Below are 22,430 nucleotides of genomic sequence, written 5' to 3' on the forward strand. Positions count from 1 at the left end.
TCTGCCAGATCCATTTGATTCATAATTTCTGTTAGCTTCACTGTGTCTCTGTTTAGTTTCTGCTTCCATGATCTGTCCATTGTTGAAAGTGGTGTGTTGAAGTCTCCCACTATTATTGTGTGAGGTGCAATGTGTGGTTTGAGCTTTACTAAAGTTTCTTTAATGAATGTGGCTGCCCTTGCATTTGGAGCATAGATATTCAGAATTGAGAGTTCCACTTGGAAGATTTTACCTTTGATGAGTATGAAGTGCCCTTCCTTGTCTTTTTTGATGACCTTGGGTTGGAAGTCAATTTTATTAGATATTAGAATGCCTACTCCAGCCTTTTTCTTCAAACCATTTGCTTAGAAAATTGTTTTCCAACCTTTCATTCTGAGGTAATGTCTATCTTTTTCCCTGAGATGGGTTTCCTATAAGCACCAAAATGTTGGGTCCTGTTTGTGTAGCCAGTCTGTTAGTCTATGTCTTTTTATTGCAGAGTTGAGTCCATTGATATTAAGAAAAAGTAATTGTTGCTTCCTATTATTTTTGTTGTTAAAGTTGGCATTCTGTTTTGTGGCTGTCTTTTTTTTTAGGTTTATTGAAATATTCCTTTCTTGCTTTTTCTAGGACGTGGTTTCCGTCCTTGTATTGTTTTGTTTTGTTTTGTTTTTTTTCTTTCTGTTATTATCCTTTGAAGGGCTGGATTCTTGGAAAGATAATGTGTGAATTTGGTCCTGTCGTAGAATACTTTTGTTTCTCCATCTAAGGTAATTTAAAGTTTTGCTGAGTATAGCAGCCTGGGTTGGCATTTGTGTTCTCTTAGTGTCTGTATAACATCTGCCCAAGCTCTTTTTGCTTTCATAGTCTCTGGTGAAAAATCTGGTGTAATTCTGATAGGCTTGCCTTCATATGTTACTTGACCCTTTTCTCTTACTGCTTTTAATATTCTATATTTATTTAGTGCATTTGTTGTTCTGATTAATATGTGTAGTGAGGAATTTCTTTTCTGGTCCAGTCTATTTGGAGTTCTGTAGGCTTCTTGTATGTTCATGGGCATCTCTTTCTTTAGGTTTAGGAAGTTTTCTTCTATAATTTTGTTGAAGATATTTGCTGGCCCTTTGAGTTGAAAATCTTCATTCTCATCTACTCCTATTATCTGTAGGTTTTGTCTTCTCATTGTGTCCTGGATTTCCTAGATGTTTTGAGTTAGGATCTTTTTGCATTTTGTATTTTTTGGATTGTTGTGCCGATGTTCTCTATGGAATCTTCTGCACCTGAGATTCTCTCTTCCATCACTTGTATTCTGTTTCTGATGCTTGCATCTATGGTTCCAGGTTTCTTTCTTATGGTTTCTATCTCCAGCGTTGCCTCACTTTGGGTTTTCTTTATTGTGTCATCTTCCCTTTTTAGGTCTTGGATGGTTTTATTCAATTCCATCACCTCTTTGGTCGTGTTTTCCTGTAATTCTTTAAGGGATTTTTGTGCTTCCTCTTTAAGATCTTCTGTTTGTTTAGTAGTGTTCTCCTGTATTTCTTTGAGTGAGTTATTAAAGTCCTTCTTGGTGTCCTCTATCATCATCATGAGATATGCTTTTAAATCCGGGTCTAGCTTTTCTTGGGGTGCCCTGGTCTGGGCGAGGTGGGAGTGTTGGGTTCTGGTGATGGTGAGTGGTCTTGGTTTCTGTTTGTAAGATTCTTACCTTTACCTTTCGCTATGTGGTAATCTCTGGAGGTAGTTGATTTAGTTGTCTCTGGTTAGAGCTTGTTCCTCAGGTGATTCTGTTAGCCTCTATCAGCAGACCTGGGAGACTAGCTCTCTCCTGAGTTTCAGTGTTCAGAGTACTCTCTGCAGGCAAGCTCTCCTCTTACAGGGAAGGTGCACAGATATCTGGCGTTCGGACCTCCCTCCTGGCCGAAGATGAAGGCCCAAAACAGGACCTGTCCCCGAAGTTGAGTTGCTTCGGCCTGTCCCAGAAGCTGCTAGCTTCTGTATTCTACACCCTCATCTGTGCAGAATACTCTCGGCGGAGTCCTGGAACCAAGATGTCTGCCGCTGATGCTCAGTCAAAGCACTCCCAGGCCGGGCAGACACCTATCCTCTGGCCGGGAAAGTGCCTCTCTCTTATTCTTATACGATTAATTTTTAACAGTGAGAACAAGGCCTAAATTTATTTATTCATCTATGTATACTTAAAATCTTCCTTCTATGGAGATTAATATTAATATATTAAATTAATATATATCCCCTTTCTCTTTATATAACTTGAATTTACATCCTTTACTATGTATTTAAATTCAATTAAATTTGTTTCTATATCTCTGTATGAGCCTATTACCAGACATAACTTTCTATCCTTAGAACAATATAGCTTTCTCTAATTCCTATCATATTTAGGCCTATTCTCTTCAACCTTTCTTATCTCAGTAGGAGCTCTCAGCATCTGTGTCTAAGCTCTTCACAGTAGCCCAGAACAAAATAGAGCATCTGGCCGAATGCTTAGCCCATTGCCTACATACTTTTGTTGACCTGGGTGTGTCCTAGTCTCAAGCTACAAACTCCAGAATTATGTGCCAATTTAGCATGCATGCCTTTTGTCCTAGCACCAAACCTATGTGACTTGGGGAGGAATCATGTGGTTCTGGCAATACCCAATTCTCCTCACCTCCTAATCTAGCATCATGGCATATTTGAGAATCGCTAATTAATTTTTAATAATGAGTTCAAGTCCCACTTTGGTCCTCATATGTTGCTGTAGTTGGTTAATCTGCCTTAATCTCTCCGATGGTGGTGGTGGTAGTGGCAGCAGTGGCAGCTTTGGCAGCATGAGTTCCTTACCAAAAGACACTGAGCCACCAACCAGGCATCATACACCAGCTGATATGAGTCCCCCAACACATACACAGCAGAGGACTACTGGGTCCAGACTCAGTGAGAGAAGATGAACCTCACCCCTAAGAGACTTGAGGCTCCAGAGAGTGGGGAGGTATGGTGGAATAGGAGTGGGGACATCCTCTTTGAGACAGGGTGTAGGGGTGGGGTGAGAGGAAGAGTAGGTATGGGATGATGAACAGTCAGAGGGACTGGGAGGAGGATAAAGACTGAACTATAAAGAATTTAAAAAGAAAGGACACACACACAGACACACACAGACACATACACACACACACACACACACACACACACACACTCAACCGTATACTTAATATGTTTTAAATATGTACAGTGGATGAGCCACTCTCAAACTTCCACATTCCTAACGCCTCCTCTCCAATATTTCTGAACTACTACTGAAATCTATATTCCATCTTTGTCATTCTAGACCCAAAGTGGGCGAGAAGACCCTGGGGTCCACTCTTTCCTGGCTCTTGCATGATTGTATTCTCTCTCTCTCTCTCTCTCTCTCTCTCTCTCTCTCTCTCTCTCTCTCTCTCTCTCTCTCTCTCTCTCTCTCTCTTCTGTAGCTTTCAAGCCTGATCCTTTTGCTTCCCTGGCATGGTGGTACTAAATCTTATTTCTTTGGGTTGCCTTCCCTGGAATATCTTAAGTCCTACCTCTCTCCTTGCCCTGTCCACAACTTTATTTACTAATTAGAACCAACTGGGAACAGAGACCCACAATGTCTTACATGTGGGATTCTCATGCAATTTGGGAACCAGTAATATAAACATTAAACCAAATCCACAACAGGAATGATTTTTTAGGCACCAGAGATGTAATGAAATAGCATAACTTAATGTTTTAAATTCTCTGCTTAAGATGCTTTCAAGGACAAAGAACATCTGTAATTGCTTTTCTTAGAGATGAGGCTTGACATATCCCAAAAAATAGAGTCAAGTCCAATGACTTGCTGACTTCGATTATAGTTATATTGTCTTGCTGGACTTGTTCTGGGAAATGCAGTTATTCATTGAGAAAAAGGGAGGGTGGTGAGAGATGAAAGTGGGGGATATTTGAGTGTGTTTGACTGACTTACAGTACTCAGCACCTCAAATTCTGCTGACTCTTTCTAGAAGTCTTGGCAGAACCATGTTGAAAATATGGGTAACAATGTATTGCAATAATGCTTGTCTGGGGAGTAAAGACCCTCTTAGATATGGTCAAATGTGTTGATATGAATGCAGTTATCAGAGACTCCAAGAGGTATGTGTGGTTCTGTTAACCAAACAAACACTATGTCTTATTTCAGTGAGATGAAACCAAAGTAAAGTCTTTGATATGACCTAAGGGAAGTTAGATCCCAATTTATGGACATTTAAGTAAAATATGCTGGTACCTTTCAGAAGTAGACATTTAAGTGTAGCCTTCCAGAAGAGTAGGAAGGGGACCTTCCCAATACACCCATTTGAGCTAATTAGTGATTTACTTTAAAGCCTTATTTAGAAAACAGATGGTCCAAAAGCATGAGAGTGTGTTCTTGCATTGATCATTATAACAGGACTTTCTTGGACCTACCAGTTATATAATTAATGACTCAGAGGCTTTTAATACTTTAAAGCTTAGGCCTTTCAGCTAGGGAGGTTTCCCAGCTACTCTACCTACCAATCTTGGCACTGTGTCCTGCCACATGACCAGATGTCCCTCTCGGCTCTTCTCTGGTCCATCTATTCTGTCTGCTAGCTGAACCTCGCACCTCTCAGTTCTTCTCCCAGAGTCCCTATCTCTGCCTAGACATTCCACCTTCCACTTCCTGCCCACCTATTGATCTTCAACTCGTTATTAAAGCCGATGAGATACAATTCTAGATTGCCTTAAGTAGGTGAGGAAGGAACAAATATTTATAAAATATAAGACTGTTGATGGGCCATAGCAATAACATTAACAAGATCTGGCCAGTATTTAGCTTTTTGCTGGTACAAAATTAACAATTAAATATACAGAGACACCTCCACACAGTGTATCCCAAAATATCATGGTCAGTAGCATACTTGTTTAGAAGAACAAAGATTGAAAGGATTTATATCAAGGAACTTTGATGAAGAGGTATCTAAGGGGTCATGGACCAGACTATGTTTTGAGCATACTTACATTCTAAATGAATGCTTAGTAGAAGGCACAACTACAAAAGGATGTACGTAATTATCCAGTTGACCAGTTGAAGTGTTTTCAATTATCTAGTTGACCAGTTGACATATTTTCTGAATGCTAGCTAGCATCATCCAGTTTGTGCACAGTGAGGTATGAAATAAAGCCTGGAGAACCTTTGAAGGTCAAGGGAACTCATAATCAAGGCAGGATAAGCAAAATCTAAAACTCTTCTCATGGAGCATATATGTGGTTAATCCAGACAAAGAGAAAAGAAATCTCAGTGGCAGCATAAGGACTGTGTAAAGGCTTACCACTATGGAGCCTACTAGCCAGCATGACTACCCCAGCTTCCAATAGGAGATGTTAGCATAATGATTCAGAGAGACCACCCCACCTTTAGGAGCCATGCAGCCCTGAAGAAGGAGGTGAACACGCTGGCTTTTTTCAGCATGGAGAACAGTGATTGTCTGCAGCAGATAGATCTTTCCTTTTTTGCATGCCAAGTGTACTGGCTAGTTTTGTGTCAACTTGACACAGCTGGAGTTATCACAGAGAATGGAGCTTCAGTTGAGGAGATGCCTCCATGAGATCCAGCTGTAAGGCATTTTCTCAATTAGTAATCAAGGGGGAAAGGCCCCTTGTGGGTGGGACCATCTCTGGGCTGGTAGTCTTGGGTTCTATAAGAGAGCAGGCTGAGCAAGCCAGGGGAATCAAGCCAGTAAAGAATATCCCTCCATGGCCTCTGCATCAGCTCCTGACCTGTTTGAGTTCCAGTCCTGACTTCCTTTGGTGATGAACAGCAGTATGGAAGTGAAAGCCGAATAAACCCTTTCCTCCCAACTTGCTTCTTGGTAATGATGTTTGTGCAGGAATAGAAACCCTGACTAAGACACCAAGCATCTTGGAGAACTGTCACTCATTGACTTCCTGCCTGACATTTCTTTTTGTTCCTTCCACACAACATTGCTTCTCCCAAGGAACACACATTACAAGGGAAATGAGGCAATTGACTGACACTCATGAGATTTATAGATCCTACTATGAGCATTGACCTCATAAAAAGCAGAATGGCTCATAGAAATAGAAACACTCATTTATTTGCTGTGCTGAGGGAAGATGACAGTCTGTATGTATGGATGTGTTTTGAGGAATATGGTTCTTATTAATGTCAAATATATGTTTGATGACACAGAGAGTGTGAGTCTGGGGGTTGAGGCACTAAAACAGGGTTACCACATTTACCAATTCATTCAATAAGATACTCAGAACAAGTCAGTTTCTAAACCTTTGGCCTGTGTTGTTGAAATCTAGTACTGTCTTACTAGATTAACTATCTTCAGTGTCTGGGAGAAACACAGTCTGTCTAGAGACATGTCAGGGGTTCTTGCACTGAATTGGAAATCTAGATAGGCTGTGCCATCCCTTTGGTAAGGTCAGAGAACCCCTACTTTGCCTATTCTCTTCCAGCTTCATCGGCTACCCCCCTCCTTTTTCCTCTCCTCCCCTCCCCTTCCTTTCCCTTTCTTTCCCTGGCTTCTTCTTCCCGCCTCTTCACCCTTCCTCTGCCCTCCTTTCCCTCCACTTTTCTCTTGTGCCTCTATTCTTCCTCTGTTCTCTTCTTCCTTCCTCCTCCCCTTTCCTCCTATGCCTCTCTTTTCTTCATCTCTCTCCTCTCCCTCTTCCCCTTCCTGTTTCTATACCTCCTAGAATTCTTCCTTTGAGCTGTTAAGTTGGCAAAACTCTTTTCCTGAAACAATTTTTTGTAAATATCTCCAGCAAAACGTCTTGCATCCTTGGAGTCAGCTCACCTGTCACCTTCCTGAAGAGGGATATGAAGCACTTTATTTTAAATGGAATTGCCTTTTGGTTTTGATACCTCATGTTGCTTTTCTTCTTTTGTGGTGTCTGTCTTCTAACTTGCTTCATGCATACCTCAGATATATCTCAGATTCTGTTCTAGACTACTGCACACAAAAATTATGATATGTCAGGTTACAAATAACAGAAGTTGTATTAGTATATATTAATTATATATAATGAATTTCATTATAAGATCATAATACGTCTGTTTAATGTGCTTTGGTTGTATTTTTCATTAAACTCTCATGCCCTTCCCATTTCTGTTGAAGCATTTTTGACTTCTCAACAAGTCCCACTTATATTTTCATGTTTTTGAGGGGATGTTTTTAGCTTCCCAGTATAGGAAAGTCATGTGCCCGTCTGTCTATTGGTGAGGCAGAACAGTCTGAAGAACATAAGAGCAATGTTTGTCTTAGGGACATTACTAGGCACAATGGAATTTTATTCAAGTATGAAGAAAAATTAAATCATGACATTTTTCAGGAAAAAGTTGGGATAGAACCTGGAGATCATTGTGTTAAGCAAAATAAGCCATGTTCAGAAAGACAGTTACTTGTGCTTTGTCCTGTATGTGAAATGTGTATTTTGTGTGTGTGTACATGTGAGTGTGTATGTGTGTGTGCATGCAGAGATTATGAGAGGAGAAGATAGGATAATAAAATCTTTATGGCATGGGAGCAGAAGGGAGGACTATCTGAGGAAGAAAGGGACCAGGAAGAAGTGGTAGGAGGCATGGAAGAGGGTGGGGAATTAGAAAAAGAACAATGATTTATATGTATGAAAATATCACAATGAAACCTATTACTTTGTAAACTAACTTTAAAAGTTAATTTAAAGAGGATTACAAATTTAAAAAGAATGTGTTGCAATTCATGAAAAAGAAGAAGTTAAAAAAATGGTATCAGGACAGAAATGTGTTAAAAACAAAAACAAATGAAACAAAAAATAATATTCTTTTGCTGCCAAGCATGATAAAGAACTTCCTGGTCTCTCTTTTTTTGCTGGTGAAGGCTCTCCACATTGATGGTACCTGCTGGCCAGTGGCTTGGTGGCTGGTGAAGGCTGTGGTCCTTGAGAAAATTCTTTACAATGCAGCAGCAATGAAGGAGCTATTCACAAGAGATCCCTCTTCAGCATGTAGTACTGCTTGGCTTGGTGGCATGGAAGTTTGCTTTTTACCCACAGAAGAGTTTTTTAAATTGGAGTTAGTTATGTCAAATGTGCCACCACTTCTCCTGCGAATCTTATGTAACAGTGGAAACACTCTGTCTTTGGATAGTGGTTACAGCATCTTCACAGGGAGCAGGTTACCCCTCAGGAAGCTTGTTGTTGCTAAACCTAATTTGTTAAAGCATCTGATGTCAAGCCATTGGTACCATCCTGCGACAGCTTGAGGTTCTAAGTCTCTTACTATCCCTCCTGCATCTTCTACTACCCCATTCAAGTTTGCAAATCATTCAAAGTCATCCACCCGGGTTATAAACATTTCTCTGAAGCACTTGATAATGTTCATGTTTTGATCTCTTCTTGTGAGTCACAAATGTCTTTTAATGACACCTAGAATGGAAATTCCTTCCCAGGTTTCTGGTTTATTTGGCTCTGAGTTATCAGAGGAATCACCATCACCATCTCTGGTAGCTTTGTGTGCATGTTTATTTTTTTTAAATTGTTGTGTATGTTCACATGTACACGAGTGCACATGTGTGCATGTGGATATGGAGGCCAAAGGTCAACTTTTCATGTCATTCTTTAAATATTTTAGTTTTTATGACACCATCTTCTGTTGTAACCAAATACAGTGGGTTTGAATCTTGGTCCATGAGGAGCTAAAATAAACACAGGAAAGACATGAGATAATAAAGATTTATTACCTACAGCAGGTAAGGTGAATCATTTCCAATGTTGGGCTTTTCCCAATCAAACAAACATGGGGATTTTAATCAGGGAACTACATGTATTCATAGAGTCTTGGGCTGATTTCTTCCGAGGCATGCTCATTTTAAGGGTGCATTCCTGAGCATGCTGATCACAATGTAAAGTTACAGCTAAAAACAAAGGAAATGATGTTTTGAAGGTGGAATTAGTATAAGAATCTGTCCCTGCAGTTCCCTACTTTGCTTAGTCATTAATGCTAGCTAGCCAGTGAATCCCAGGGATCCTCTTGTCTTTGCCACCCCAGGATTGGAATAAAAGTGCGTGTCACTCATTACTGTCATTGTTACATCGGTTTTAGAGACAGAACTCAGGGCTCCATGCTTACACATTGAGTAGCTAGAAGCTTTACAGAATGTATTGAAATAGTGATTTACCTGTCAAAATTGTACTTGGGATGCAGTATGCATGCTATGCTAGGAGGCAGGAACACATTAATTTTATTGTACATTTCTTGAATGAACAGATGTATTGTCAAGGAAAATAAGATTTTGAAAGGAATCTTTTGTTTCGTTCTTTCAATCTGTTATTCTTATAAGTGGGCTTAAGTATTAAGTAATCCATGCTGTAAGAGTGCCATCACTGAGACATTGTCGTCCCATCCAGAGAGCACAGGCTAAAAAGTTTTAAAAGAAACCTCAGGGTCCTAAGGTTTTCTGGAACAGTAAATTGTAGAGGAATTTTAATCCTGCAGCATGGCTGCTCTGGCAAGGAATCAGATCCAAAGACCTTCTAGGTCTATGTGATTTGACTGGAATGCAAACTCACCATACACCAATAAACACTTTGGCTGGAAAACAATCATGCCCTTAGCACATACCTTTAATCCCAGACAATGAAAGAAGGTTAGTTTATAGAAGGAAGCACCCATGTTCCAAAGTGATGTCTAGTTGAGGGGCAGACAAAATGGTGTGTTAGAGAAGGATAGGATATGCCCAATTCTCACATGGCAGCACAGGTAAGAGAGAGAGAGAGAGAGAGAGAGAGAGAGAGAGAGAGAGAGAGAGAGAGAGAGAGAGAGAGAGAGAGAGAGAGAGGAGAAAGAGGACACAGAGAGAAAACAGGAGGGATCAGGAGGAGTTTTATTGGCACAGTTTTACAAGCCAGACACAGGGGAAGCCAGAGAATGTGTAGCCAGAAGATTCAAACTGATTATAAGAGTTGGTTTGATGTTAAGCAGAGCAATTCCATCAGAAACAGAGAAAAGCCAGTTTGAATCAGTCAGCTTGGAGAGGATTTTGTACCTCTCCAAGAACTGCTGAGTCAAACCAGGCAGACAGAGTTCAGAAAGAGCTAGTAAGGGTGAGGTTATTCAGCAGCCAGCCTCTGAGACAACTACATCTGATGAATAAAAGTTACTTTTACAGTAAATAAGTACTAGTTTCAACTTAGAGTCAGTCTCTGACAGAGGAAGTCAGCCTGCTTTTTGTTGGTTAATCTTGGCACCGGGTTTTTCTTTATAGCTGTGAAAGTCTTAGAAGACAAAAGACTATTTTTCTTATATTCAAAATTTGGCCTTTCAGTGTGACCACCTTCACCAGTTCCTTTACTACAGCTTCTGGGTAGCTGTAACTTCTTCATAGCAGTGACTATTCCAATGTGTGCTTCAGGTCCCAGTTTCTTTCCTTAAACATTGTAGCTCAACCTCTACAAGCTTATTTTTTTTTCCTGCAGCTTCTTCAGTGCTCCCGTTTTAAAAGAAGTCTGTGGTCATAGATATCTTTCTTTCCAGACCATTGGAACATTCTCCATTTGAGTATAAAGCTGTTATATTCCTGTTCATGTGTCCACTGTGGTGGTATTTTTAATTTCCCTCCAGAACTTGTATTCACAGCATTATTAACTGTTTGTCACAGTGATCTTAGCTCTGAGCCTGTCCTGGCCTTCAGCAGACCTTCCTTGCATCCCTGTTTTTTCATTCAAAGTGGGAGACATTGACTTAATTTCTCTTAAACAGTTGGACACCATTGTAAGGTTATTAATTGGCCTTGTTTCAACACTGCTGTGTGTGAGGGGCAGGGGAGCCAGATTGATGAAGTTGCTGTTTTATGTGGTGTGAGTCTTGCTGCTTACCACGTCAGAATAGTAACACCAGAGATCACTGATCTCAGATCTCCACAGCATGAGTAATAATAAAGGCTCGACATATTGTGAGAACTACCAAAACATGACACCGGGACCATAAGCGAGCTCATGCTACTGGGAAAAATGACAGAGATGGAGCTGCTTGGCACAGGTCACCTCAGACCATTCATTCCCAGCATCTTCCAGTGTAAGAAGGATGTGAGAGAATGTGATGACTGTGTAGTTCATCAATCATTACCTCTGTTATTATTATTATTATTTTGGTGCTCCTCACTGTTCATGGAGTCTGGGATCTTTGTTATGTTCACTACTGTTACCAAGCCTCAAGAACTGGATGACACAGAGCTGGGCCTTTGAGAGATAGCTGTTGAATAATTGGGACTGATCTGGAATTATTACTAGTTCTAAAGATTTCTGAGTTTATTCTGAAATATCTCTGAAAATTCAATTTCAGGTAAATGGTGCCTGGGATCTATAGTAATATTCTGGGTCGTAAAGATTTCCAAGTCCTTACAGAACCATTGTCTGAGTCAGGAGAGCCTTATGGGTCTGTAGTCAGCCTGCCCTACTACTCTAAGTGCTAGAGGTTTAATGAGGTCCTTACCAGTTCTCTGCTGTCTGGGGACTTAAGATGAGGAAGGTAATTCCTCCAGAAGCTTACTAAATGGTTGGAGCTTAATTCCATTACACATATACATGTTATATCTCCTGTAAATCTCCTGGCAGTGGGGATGAGAAATCTTTCTCCATTAGCCAAAATGAAAACTTCAGGCTCTGTAGGTCATTTAGTCTGGACATGTCAATCAATTTTATCAGTCCTCACTTGGGATTCCCAGAATAGTGATGGTTATGAACAACACACACACACACAAACACACACACACAAACACACACACACTATAAAATCATTTCCTTAATCAAAAATTATAATATACATAAAGGATCCCAGGAAACCACACTAAATTCTAAATTTCTAGTAGCATCTATTAAAGCACCTTGCAATCATATCTAAGCTAATCATTGGCAGCCAGGCAGAGATTAGAGGGTCCAGGATTCTTTCATTTCTGTCTTTACACCAACTTTGAGAAAGAGCTGTGTTCCCCATTTTAAAGAATAGAGATTAAACACATGATATATGATAGACGGGTACAGGGAGTAGAGGGCAGAATAGATGTCAGCATGTCTAACCAGTGACCTTTGCTTTGTCCAAGCCTGAGTCTGTCTCAGTGTGAGTTGTCTTCCAGGCATGTTAGGATACCTTTCTGTGGTTTTAGTCCATATGCAAATGCGTACAGACCATTTGGAAGTTTGTATTTGAATCAGAGCCATTGCACTAACCTGGCTAAGTAGAATTGACCTCAAAAACTTAAAACAGCTTTAGCATATCTAATTAAAAACATGTGATACCTTAAATACTGAACCTTTTATTTTGGATTTTTGACTTTCAAATTTAAGATGTTTAACCAGTAAAGTGTTTACAAATATTTCACAACCCACACAGCTTTTAAATATAAAGCATATCTGTTCTAAGCATTTCAGATGGGAAATGGTCAACTTATTGGCTGTACTTAAATGTTTTGTTGTTGTTGTTGTTGTTGTTGTTGTTGTTGTTTTTGGATGGGGAGCTTATTTTTTGTTAATCAGAGACTATATTTACTGGACAAAACCTAGTTATTCTAATAATTGAACATCATAACTTTCTTTTTTCAGAAACAATTCCTTTGTTTATTAGATATTTTCTTTATATTCATTTCAAATTTCAAATGCTATCCCGAAAGTTCCCTATACCCTACCCCCCCATCCCCTACCCAACCACTCCCACTTCTTGGTCCTGGCATTCCCCTATATTGGGGCATATAAAGTTTGCAATACCAATGGGCCTCTCTTTCCATTGATGGCCGACCAGGCCATCTTCTGCTACATATGCACCTAGAGACATGAGCTCTGGGGATACTGGTTAGTTCATATTGTTGTTCCACCTATGGGGTTGCAGACCCCTTCAGCTCCTTGGGTGCTTTCTCTAGCTTCTCCATTGGGGACCCTGTGTTCCATCTTATAGATGACTGTGAGCATCCACTTCTGTTTTTGCCAGGCACTGGCATATACTCATACGAGACATCTATACCAGGGTCCCTTCATCAAAATCTTTCACATAAAAGTTATGTTGGGAACACCTCAAGCCACAGTGTTCCCAACTTCCCACTGTAGCCAGGAATGTAATAGGATATTCTAGGAAGGTTATATGAAATTCAAACAAGAAGATGCCAATTTAAGAGTAAATACTGAATTTTAAGATTAACTAAAAACTTATTTTTTCAATTGTACTCAACTATGACTGAAAGTTATACCAAAATATCAGTTGAAAATTGTTTCACATGTGAATTTTATTCTAGGACTAGAGATAGGGCTGAATCATCCTTCAGCACATGCAGGGCCCTGGTTTCCATTGCCAGCTCCAGCAGAAAGAAAACACTTTCTTTGCTTTTCTCTTTTTTTAGTGGGGCTCAGAAAATTAAATCTCTCCTTTTTATTGGATATTTTATTTATTTACATTTCAATGTTATCCCTTTTCCTGGTTTCCACTCTGGAAACCCCCTATCCCATTCTCTCTCTCCCTGTTCCTCATAGATGAGGGTGTGCCCCCATTCAACTCCCCCCCCCACTTCTACCCCCTCAACCTGGCATTCCCCTACACTGAGGCATCAAGCCTTCACAGGACCAAGGGCCTCTCTCCTCTCACTGATGTCTGACAAGGCCATTCTCTGCTACATATGCAGTTGGAACTATAGGTCCCTCCATGTATACTCTTTTGTTGGTTGACATTGTTCTTCCTATGGGGCTGCAAACGCCTTCAGCTTCTTCAGTCCTATCTCTAAATCCTCCATTGTGGATCTCGTGCTCAGTCCAATAGTTGACTGTGAGCATCCCCCTCTGTATTTATCAAGATTTCACAGAGCCGTTCAGGAAAAAACTATATCAGGCTCCTGTCAGCATGAACTTCTTGGCATTTGCAAGGGTGTCTGAATTTGGTGTCTATATATAGGATGGGTGCCTAGGCGAGGCAGTCTCTGGATGGCCTTTCCTTCAGTCTCTGCTCTACAGTTTGTCTCTGTATTTCCTCCTTGAGTATTTTGTTCCTCCTTCTAAGAAGGACTGAAGCACCCACACTTTGGTCTTCCTTCTTCTTGAGCTTCATGTAGCCTGTGAATTGTACCTTGGGTATTCTGAACTTTTGGGCTAATATCCACTTACCACTGACTGCATACCATGTGGGTTCTTTTGAGACTAAATTACCTCACTCAGGATGTTATTTTCTAATTCCATCCATTTGCCTAATAATTTCATGCAGTCATTGTTTTTTTATAGCTGAGTGGTACTCCATTGTATGAATATACCACATTTTCTGTATTCATTCCAGTGTTGAAAGACATTTGGGTTCTTTCAAGCTTCTATTATAAATAAGGCTGCTATGAACTTATTGGAGCATGTGTTTTTATTACATGTTGGAGCATCTTTTGGGTATATGCCCAGGAGTAGTATTGCTGGGTTGTCAGGTAGAACTATGTCATTAAAAGTCTCCCAATCAAAAAAATCCCAGGACCAGATGGGTTTAGTACAGAGTACTATCAAACATTCAAAGAAGACCTAATCCAAACTCAAAATATTCCACAAAATAGAAACAGAATGTACTCTACCCTATGAAGCCAAAATTACTCTGATACCTAAGCCACACAAAGATCCAACAAAGAAAGAGAACTTCAGACCAATTTCTCTTATGAATTTCGATGCAAAAAATACTCAATAAAATTCTTGCAATCATCCATCATGACCAAGTAGTCTTCATCCCAGGGATGCAGGGATGGTTTAATATACAGAAATCTATCAACGTAATACACTATATAAACAAACTCAAAGACAAAGATCACATGATCATCTCATTAGATGCTAGAAAAGCATTTGACAAAATCCAACACCCCTTCATGATAAAAGTCATGGAAAGATCAGGAATTCAAGACCCATACCTAAACATAATAAAAGCAATATACAGCAAACCAGTGGCCAACATCAAACTAAATGCAGAGAAACTGGAAGCATTTCCACTAAAATCAGGGACTAGACAAGGCTGCCCACTTTCTCCCTTCCTATTCCATATAGTAGTTAAAGTCCTATCGAGAGCAATTCGACAACAAAAGGAGATCAAGGGGATACAAATTGGAAAGGAAGAAGTCAAAATATCACTATTTGCAGATGATATGATAGTATATATAAGTGAGCCTAAAAATTCCACCAGAGAACTCCTAAACCTGATAGACAGCTTCAGTGCAGTAGCTGGATATAAAATTAACTCAAACAAATCAGTGACTTTTCTCTACACAAAGGATAAACAGGATGAAAAAGAAATTAGGGAAACAACAACCTTCTCAATAGTCACAAGCAATGTAAAATACCTTGGTGTGACTCTAACTAAGGAAGCAAAAGATCTGTATGACAAGAACTTCAAGTCTCTGAAGAAAGAAATCAAAGAAGATCCCATAAGATGGAAAGATCTCCCTTGCTCATGGATTGGCAGGATCAATATAGTGAAAATGGCTATCTTGCTGAAAGCAATCTGCAGATTAAATGCAATCTCCATCAAAATTCCAACTCAATTCTTCACTGAGTCAGAAAGGGCAATTTGTAAATTCATCTGGAATAACAAAAAACCTTGGATAGCAGAAAAACTTCTCAATGATAAAAGAATCTCTGGTAGAATCACCATGCCTGACCTAAAGCTGTACTACAGAGCAATTGTGATAAAAACTGCATGGTAATGGTACAGCCACAGACAGGTAGACCAATGGAATAGAATTGAAGACCCAGAAATGAACCCACACACCTATGGTCACTTGATCTTTGACAAGGGAGCTAAAACCATCCAGTGGAAAAAAAGGACAGCATTTTCAACAAATGGTGCTGGCACAACTGGCAGTTATCATGTAGAAGAATGCTAATTGATCCATTCTTATCTCCTTGTACTAAGGTCAAATCTAAGTTGATCAAGGAACTCCACCTAAAACCAGAGACACTGAAACTTATAGAGGAGAAAGTGGGGTAAAGCCTCGAAGATATGGGCAGTGGGGGAAAATTCCTGAATAGAACAGCAATGGCTTGTGCTGTAAGATCGAGAATTGACAAATAGGACCTCATAAAATTGCAAAGCTTCTGTAAGGCAAAAGACACCATCAATAAGACAAAAAGGCCACCAACAGACTGGGAAAGGATCTTTATCTATCCTAAATCAGATAAAGGACTAATAACCAATATATATGAAGAACTCTAGAAGCTAGATTCCAGAAATTCAAATAACCCCATTAAAAATGGGGTACAGAGCTAAAGAAAGAATTCTCAACTGAGGAATACCAAATGGCCGAGAAACACCTAAAAAATGTTCAACATCCATAATCATCAGGAAATGCAAATCAAAACAACCCTGAGATTCCAACTCATACCAGTCAGAATGGCTAAGATCAAAAATTCAGGTGACAGTAGATGCTGGTGTGGATGCGGGGAAAGAGGAACACTCCTCCATTGTTGGTGGGATTGCAAGCTGGTACAACAACTCTGGAATTCAGTCTAGAGGTTCCTCAGAAAATTGGATATAGTACTACTGGAAGATCCAGCAATACCTCTCCTTGGCATATACCTAGAAGATGTTCCAACTTGTAATAAGGACACATGCTCCACTATTTTCATAGCAGCCTTATTTATAATTGCCGGAAGCTGGAACCAACCCAGATTTCCCCCAACATAGGAATAGTTACAGATAATGTGTACACACAATAGTTACAGATAATGTTTACACAATGGAGTACTACTCATCAGTCAATATCAATGAATTTATGGAATTCTTAGGCAAATGGATGAATCTGGAAGATTTCCTCCTGAGTGAGGTAACCCAATCACAAAAGAACACACAGGATATGCACTCACTGATAAGTGGATATTAACCCATAAACTTAGACTACCCAAGATACAATTTGCAAAACACATGAAAATCAAGAAGAAGGAAGACCAAAATATGGATACTTCCTTCCTTCCTAGAATGGGGATCAAAATACACATGGAAGGAGTTATGGAGACAACGTTTGTTGCTGAGACAGAAGAAAGGACCATCCAGAGACTGCTCCACCTGGGAATCCATCCCCTATACAACCAACAAACCCAGACAGTATTTCATATGCCAGCAAGATTTTGCTGATAGGACCTGATATAGCTATCTCTTGTGAGGCTATGCCAGTGCCTGGAAAATGCAGAAATGGATGCTCACAGTCATCTATTGGATGTAACACAGGGCCCCTAAAGAAAGAGCTAGAGAAAGTACCCAAGGAGCTAAAGGGGTCAGCAACCCTATAGGAATATCACCAATATGAACTCAGTACCCCCTGAGCTCGTGTCTCTAATTGCATATATAGCAGAGGATGACCTAATCGGCCATCAATGGGAGGAGTGACCCTTGGTCTTGGGAAAATCATATGCCCCAGTCCAGGGGAATGCCAGGGCCATGAAGCGGGAGTGGGTGGGTTGGGGAGGAGGGGGGTCGGGGTATAGGGGACTTTTGGGATAGCATTTGAAATGTAAATGAAGAAAATATCTAATAAAAAATGAAAAAAAAAAAACCCTGCTTTCTGCTGTGTAGTGAAGCATGCCCATAATCCCAGCAATAGGGAAGAAGAAGGAGGAGGACTGCTTTTAATGTAGAAACCAACTTGGTCTACATAGTGAGTCCCAGACCAACATAGAGAAACCCTTTCTACAAAACCCATCAAAACCAAATAAAATCATAAAGATCTAATATAATGAACCTGTTCACCACAATACCTGTTTCTTTCTAAATATTGAATGTCCTTCAAAAATATAAATAAAAATTAATAACTACTATTTTGAATTGCGTGCTGAACTGGGTAGTTTTTTCTCAACTTTATACAAACTAAAGGCTCCTGGGAAGAGGGAACCTCCACTGAGCAATTGCCTTTCTCAGACTGGCCTATGTGCATGATTGTGGGGTATTTTCTTGAATAATGACTGATATGGAAGGGTCCAGCACACTCTCCAGCCCATGTTCAGGTTTCAGCTTGGGCTGCTTCCTTGGTTTCCTCAGTGATGGGCTGTGACCTGGAGATGTTAGATGGACAACACCCTTTCTTCCATGAATTGCTTTTGGTCATAGTGTTTATCCCAGGGACAGAAATCAAACTGAGACAAGTGCTGTTTGCTTACTATTTTTAGAATAAGCAAGTCCTGGCAGTTGTGACTATCGAGCGAATGCTGGAGAGGCTGAAAAAGTCCAATGAACTCTTGGAGCTCATTCTTAAAGGGCTGAATGAGTACTTGGAAAAGAAGCGCCTCTTCTTCCCCAGGTTCTTTTTCCTGTCGAATGATGAGCTCCTCGAGATCCTGTCTGAGACTAAGGATCCCACCCGGTAAGTGCGTCCATCCCCAGATGCTCAACTACACTCATCTGGTCAAATTTAATATTTTGGAATAAGATAGAACATAAATAGTGATGGGCAGTTAGCTACATTTATATGAACAAGAATATTCTAAGATTATTTGCAATTATAGGTTATCAGTTATTAAAAATATACATTATGTTTCTGCATAATTATTTCTGAAGGGCATGGACCTTGGAGTGGAACTTTTATTTTACTGCATATTTTTTTTAAGATTTTGAGATCCACCTCTCCTCTTCACCATATTGATCTTTTCATCCATATTCAAAGTACATCAATAAAAGCCAGACATTGTGGTTCTTTATGGCTTCTATGGTCTCAGCGGTGGGCCATTCTCAAATATGTCACAAATAGGGATGAGGTTGACAGCTAGCCTGTTTAGGTGGATGTTGTTTACTTCTTATTTTTGTAACAAGCGCATGCTGACAGTTGTAGCTTTTGAGAGGAAGCTAGAGAGCCTGAAGCTTGGCTTTAGTGGCCTTTTCACTCTGCTTTGCCCCACCCACTTCCTTGAAGCTCTCCTGTAACAGGGGCAGCCATCTCCTTCATGGTCCATGGGTCTCTGCTCAGTGCTTCTCAGCCTGTGGGTCAGGACTCTTTTGGGATATTTATATTTTAAAAGTTTTATATTTTTATCACTTAAGTACTTTACAAATTATTTTGCAACATATTGCATATTAATATAATAAAATAATTAGATATTTAGATTATGATTCATAGTGGTAGCAAAGTAAGAATTATGAAGTAACAAAGGAAATAATGTTATGGTTGGGGTCACCACAGCACCAGGAACTGTATTAAAGGGTAGCAGTATTAGGAAGCTTAAGAACCACTGGCTTTAGCACATCCCTTCAGCATCCATTAACCTGTTCATCTGTATCCTGGAGGTCCTGGAGGCGACATCTGCCACTAAGGGAGACCACTCACATCCACTCAACTGAAAATGGTATACTTCTGACAGTCAGCTTGCTCTGGCCACTTCTCCCTGAGGCTTGTCTTTGTCTTGTTTTCCTTCTTCATATTTGCTGTCACAGGCATGGGCTCTAATATGTGTGCTGACTGCTTCTCCTCCTCCTTAGCAGAACAAGCTCCCACAGTAGCAAAGGATTTCACTAGGTTTTGTTGTTGTTTTTAAATTGCACTTTCCTCAATCCTCAGGTAGAAATCTGACCTAAAACAGGCAGTGTATAAATATTTTATTGAACAATTTAGTTTATTGTATAGCTTGTACACACACAGGAAAAGCCACAGATTCCAGACAGATAAGTTCAGGCTCATATTTCCATGTGTTTTATTCACTACTTCTCTTTGCTCATTTAAAGATGGATAAAGCTGAAAATGTGCCCAAGTGAGGTGTTAGTCACAGTTTGTGTTACACTGGCCAGAAAGATGGTGGGTATGCTAGACCTGTTGACTTACCAAGCTGTAAAGTACTTAGATACTAAAGCCAAGCCCGTGAGTTTCAACACTGTTGAAGATCCCACTTGAAATGGCTATGTGCATTGGAAGACTGGCTCACAGTGCTGGAAGACCTTCTAGAGTGCTGTACCTAAAACTGCTTGGTTCACTGTGCTCCTATTTAGCATCTCTCAGTTCATTGAATTGACAACAAAGATATGCCTACTGCTTTGTACCCATTTAAATGTTAAAGGAAGATTAGTATACAAAGAACCCTGATATGTGAGGAACTGTATTACTTTGATCAATTGTTTAATTTTTTTTTCCAACAGAGTGCAGCCTCACCTCAAGAAATGCTTTGAAGGAATTGCAAAGGTCGAATTTACAGAAACTTTGGATATTACACATATGAAGAGTAGTGAGGGAGAAGTTGTGGCTCTTGTAGATACCATTTCAACAGCCAAAGCCAGGGGCCAGGTGGAGAAGTGGTTGGTTGAGTTAGAGAGGACTATGATTAAGTCCATTCACAAGGTAATTGGATATATTTATTATTTTTAGGAAAAATGATGAATTATTAATGTTCCTATAAATATGTCATTAATAAGTAGACTAATGATTCGGTAGTAATTTATAAGGCATAAATTACTATTCAAAGTCTAATTGGTAATTGATGTATTAGTTCCTTCTTGCTGTGACAAAATGTTTGACAAAGGCAGTTTAAAGGCTTTGTTTTGGGCTTGCAGTTGAAAGGGACAGTCTGCCACAACATGGGAGACAGAGAGGTGGGTGCTAGTACTCACCTTACTTTCTCATTTTTATTTATAATTTACTTATGATTACCTACTGTGTGGGACAGTGCTGCCCACATTCAGGGTAGGTCTTCCCTCCTCAGTTAGACTTGTCTGGAAACACTGACAGACATGAGCAGAGAGGATTCTAGATTGAGTCAAATTCGTTTAGTTATTAGCAACAACCATTGCAGATAACTTAGAGGAAATGAGTGGTTTAATCTGAAATGGATATTTTGCAATGACTCATTTAAGGTGGAACAAAATGGTGCCAGTGGCACTCAGGCTGTAGCAGCAAGTCTGCCTGATTGTGTGCAGCTGCATGCAGGTGCTTTCATCGTGACGAGACAAGCTGTTGCTTATGTAATTTTAGTCCCACCTTGGAAGCATCTTTGTGTAGTTCACATACTTGGTGCATGTGAATCTTAATGCTGTGTGTGTATGTGGAATTCCCACCAGGACACCAGAAAATCATACATACTTTCTCCAGTCTATAACCACCTCACTTTTCCCACATCTCACAAAGCACTGTTATCACAATCGTTGATAATTATTTTTTGTGTTATGCCAGTAGAAAATGAGTACTTAAATTCATTTTACTATTGTATGGGCTTAGTAATCAAGTATTTTAGTATAACAATGAACACTATTAATGATCAGATAACATGCAGGGAATATAATTAGCTAATGTCAGCATTATTTTTTCATTTCCTCCTATACACTGTTGGAGAAGTTAACTCAAACCCAGGTGTTTTATATCACTATGTGGTATAATGTTATAATCCTAAACAAAACTTTTAGTAAATGTATGCAAGTTTGTTGCAGGATATAGGGTCACACTGTGAACCCTGAGATTGTGTTATTTACTGGAAAAGCTGATTTTAGTTGTGTTGTAGCTCAGCCTTAGCACACACATTTAATCCAAGAGCTTCCTGCTTGAATATTGTAAACAGGATAAAGTAAAGTCAACCATAGGTCAAGAGGCAGAGCAAGCAACCAGTTGACAGAAAGTAAGCATAAATTATTAAGAAAAAAACAGAGTAAGAGAGAGCCAGAGAATAATAGAGAGACGTACAGGAAGGACATTCAATTTGAAGGGTCATTTTGTTTTGCTTTGCTTTGCTTTGCTTTGCTTTGCTTTGCTTTGCTTTGCTTTGTTTTCTTTCCTTCCCTTTTGTTTTGTTTTGTTTTGTTTTGTTTTGTTTTGTTTTGTTTTGTTTTGTTTTGTTTTGTTTTGTTTTGTTTTGAGATGGTTTGGGAGAAGAGCATTTGTGCTGTGACTCAGGAGCACTGTTGAGGAGAAAGGTCAGCCTGGTGCTTTCTCTGCCTCTCTAAGCTAGCAGACTTTCACCTCAGCATCTGAATCCTGAGCCTTCATTGGTTAAACCAACAATTGATATTTTGTTTAAAAATAACAAAAAAAAATCATTTAGACTAAGACCAGTCCCCCTTCATCCTTCTTCTGAATTACAATTCGATGAATGTCCCTCTGGATATGACTAGCTTTACTGATTGAGTTATTTATTTTTTCTGATAAGGTGTTTTTTTTTTTTTAGACATTTTCTTTATTTACATTTCAAATGTTATCCCGTTTTCTAGTTTCACCTCCAAAAATCCCCTATTCCCTTCTTCCTGTCCCTGCTCACCAACCCACCCACTCCAGCTTCCTGGCTCTGGCATTCCCCTATACTGGGGCATAGAACCTTCACAGGACCAAGGGCCTTTCCTCCCATTGATGATCGATTAGGCCATACTCATCTACATATGCAGCTAGAGCCATGAGTCCCACCATGTGTTTTCTTTGATTGGTGGTTTAATCCCAAAGAGCTCTGGGGGTACTGGTTAGTTCATATTGTTGTTCCTCCTATGG

At 39.7% G+C, this 22,430-nt stretch overlaps 1 protein-coding gene across 1 annotated transcript in view; it reads left to right on the forward strand.

The window, feature by feature from the left end:
• Positions 1 to 22,430, forward strand: part of LOC110287785 (dynein axonemal heavy chain 7) — a 280,721-nt gene that overhangs the window by 71,102 nt on the left and 187,189 nt on the right. Inside the window, exons 20-21 of the mRNA XM_085832216.1 lie at positions 18,151 to 18,344; positions 20,105 to 20,303. Coding sequence (XP_085688342.1) covers positions 18,151 to 18,344; positions 20,105 to 20,303 — 393 coding nt within the window. The remainder of the gene's footprint in view (positions 1 to 18,150; positions 18,345 to 20,104; positions 20,304 to 22,430) is intronic.

This window comes from Mus caroli, unplaced genomic scaffold, assembly GCF_978045245.1.
Source record: "Mus caroli unplaced genomic scaffold, Mus_caroli_1 scaffold_1, whole genome shotgun sequence".
Lineage (NCBI taxonomy): Eukaryota > Metazoa > Chordata > Mammalia > Rodentia > Muridae > Mus > Mus caroli.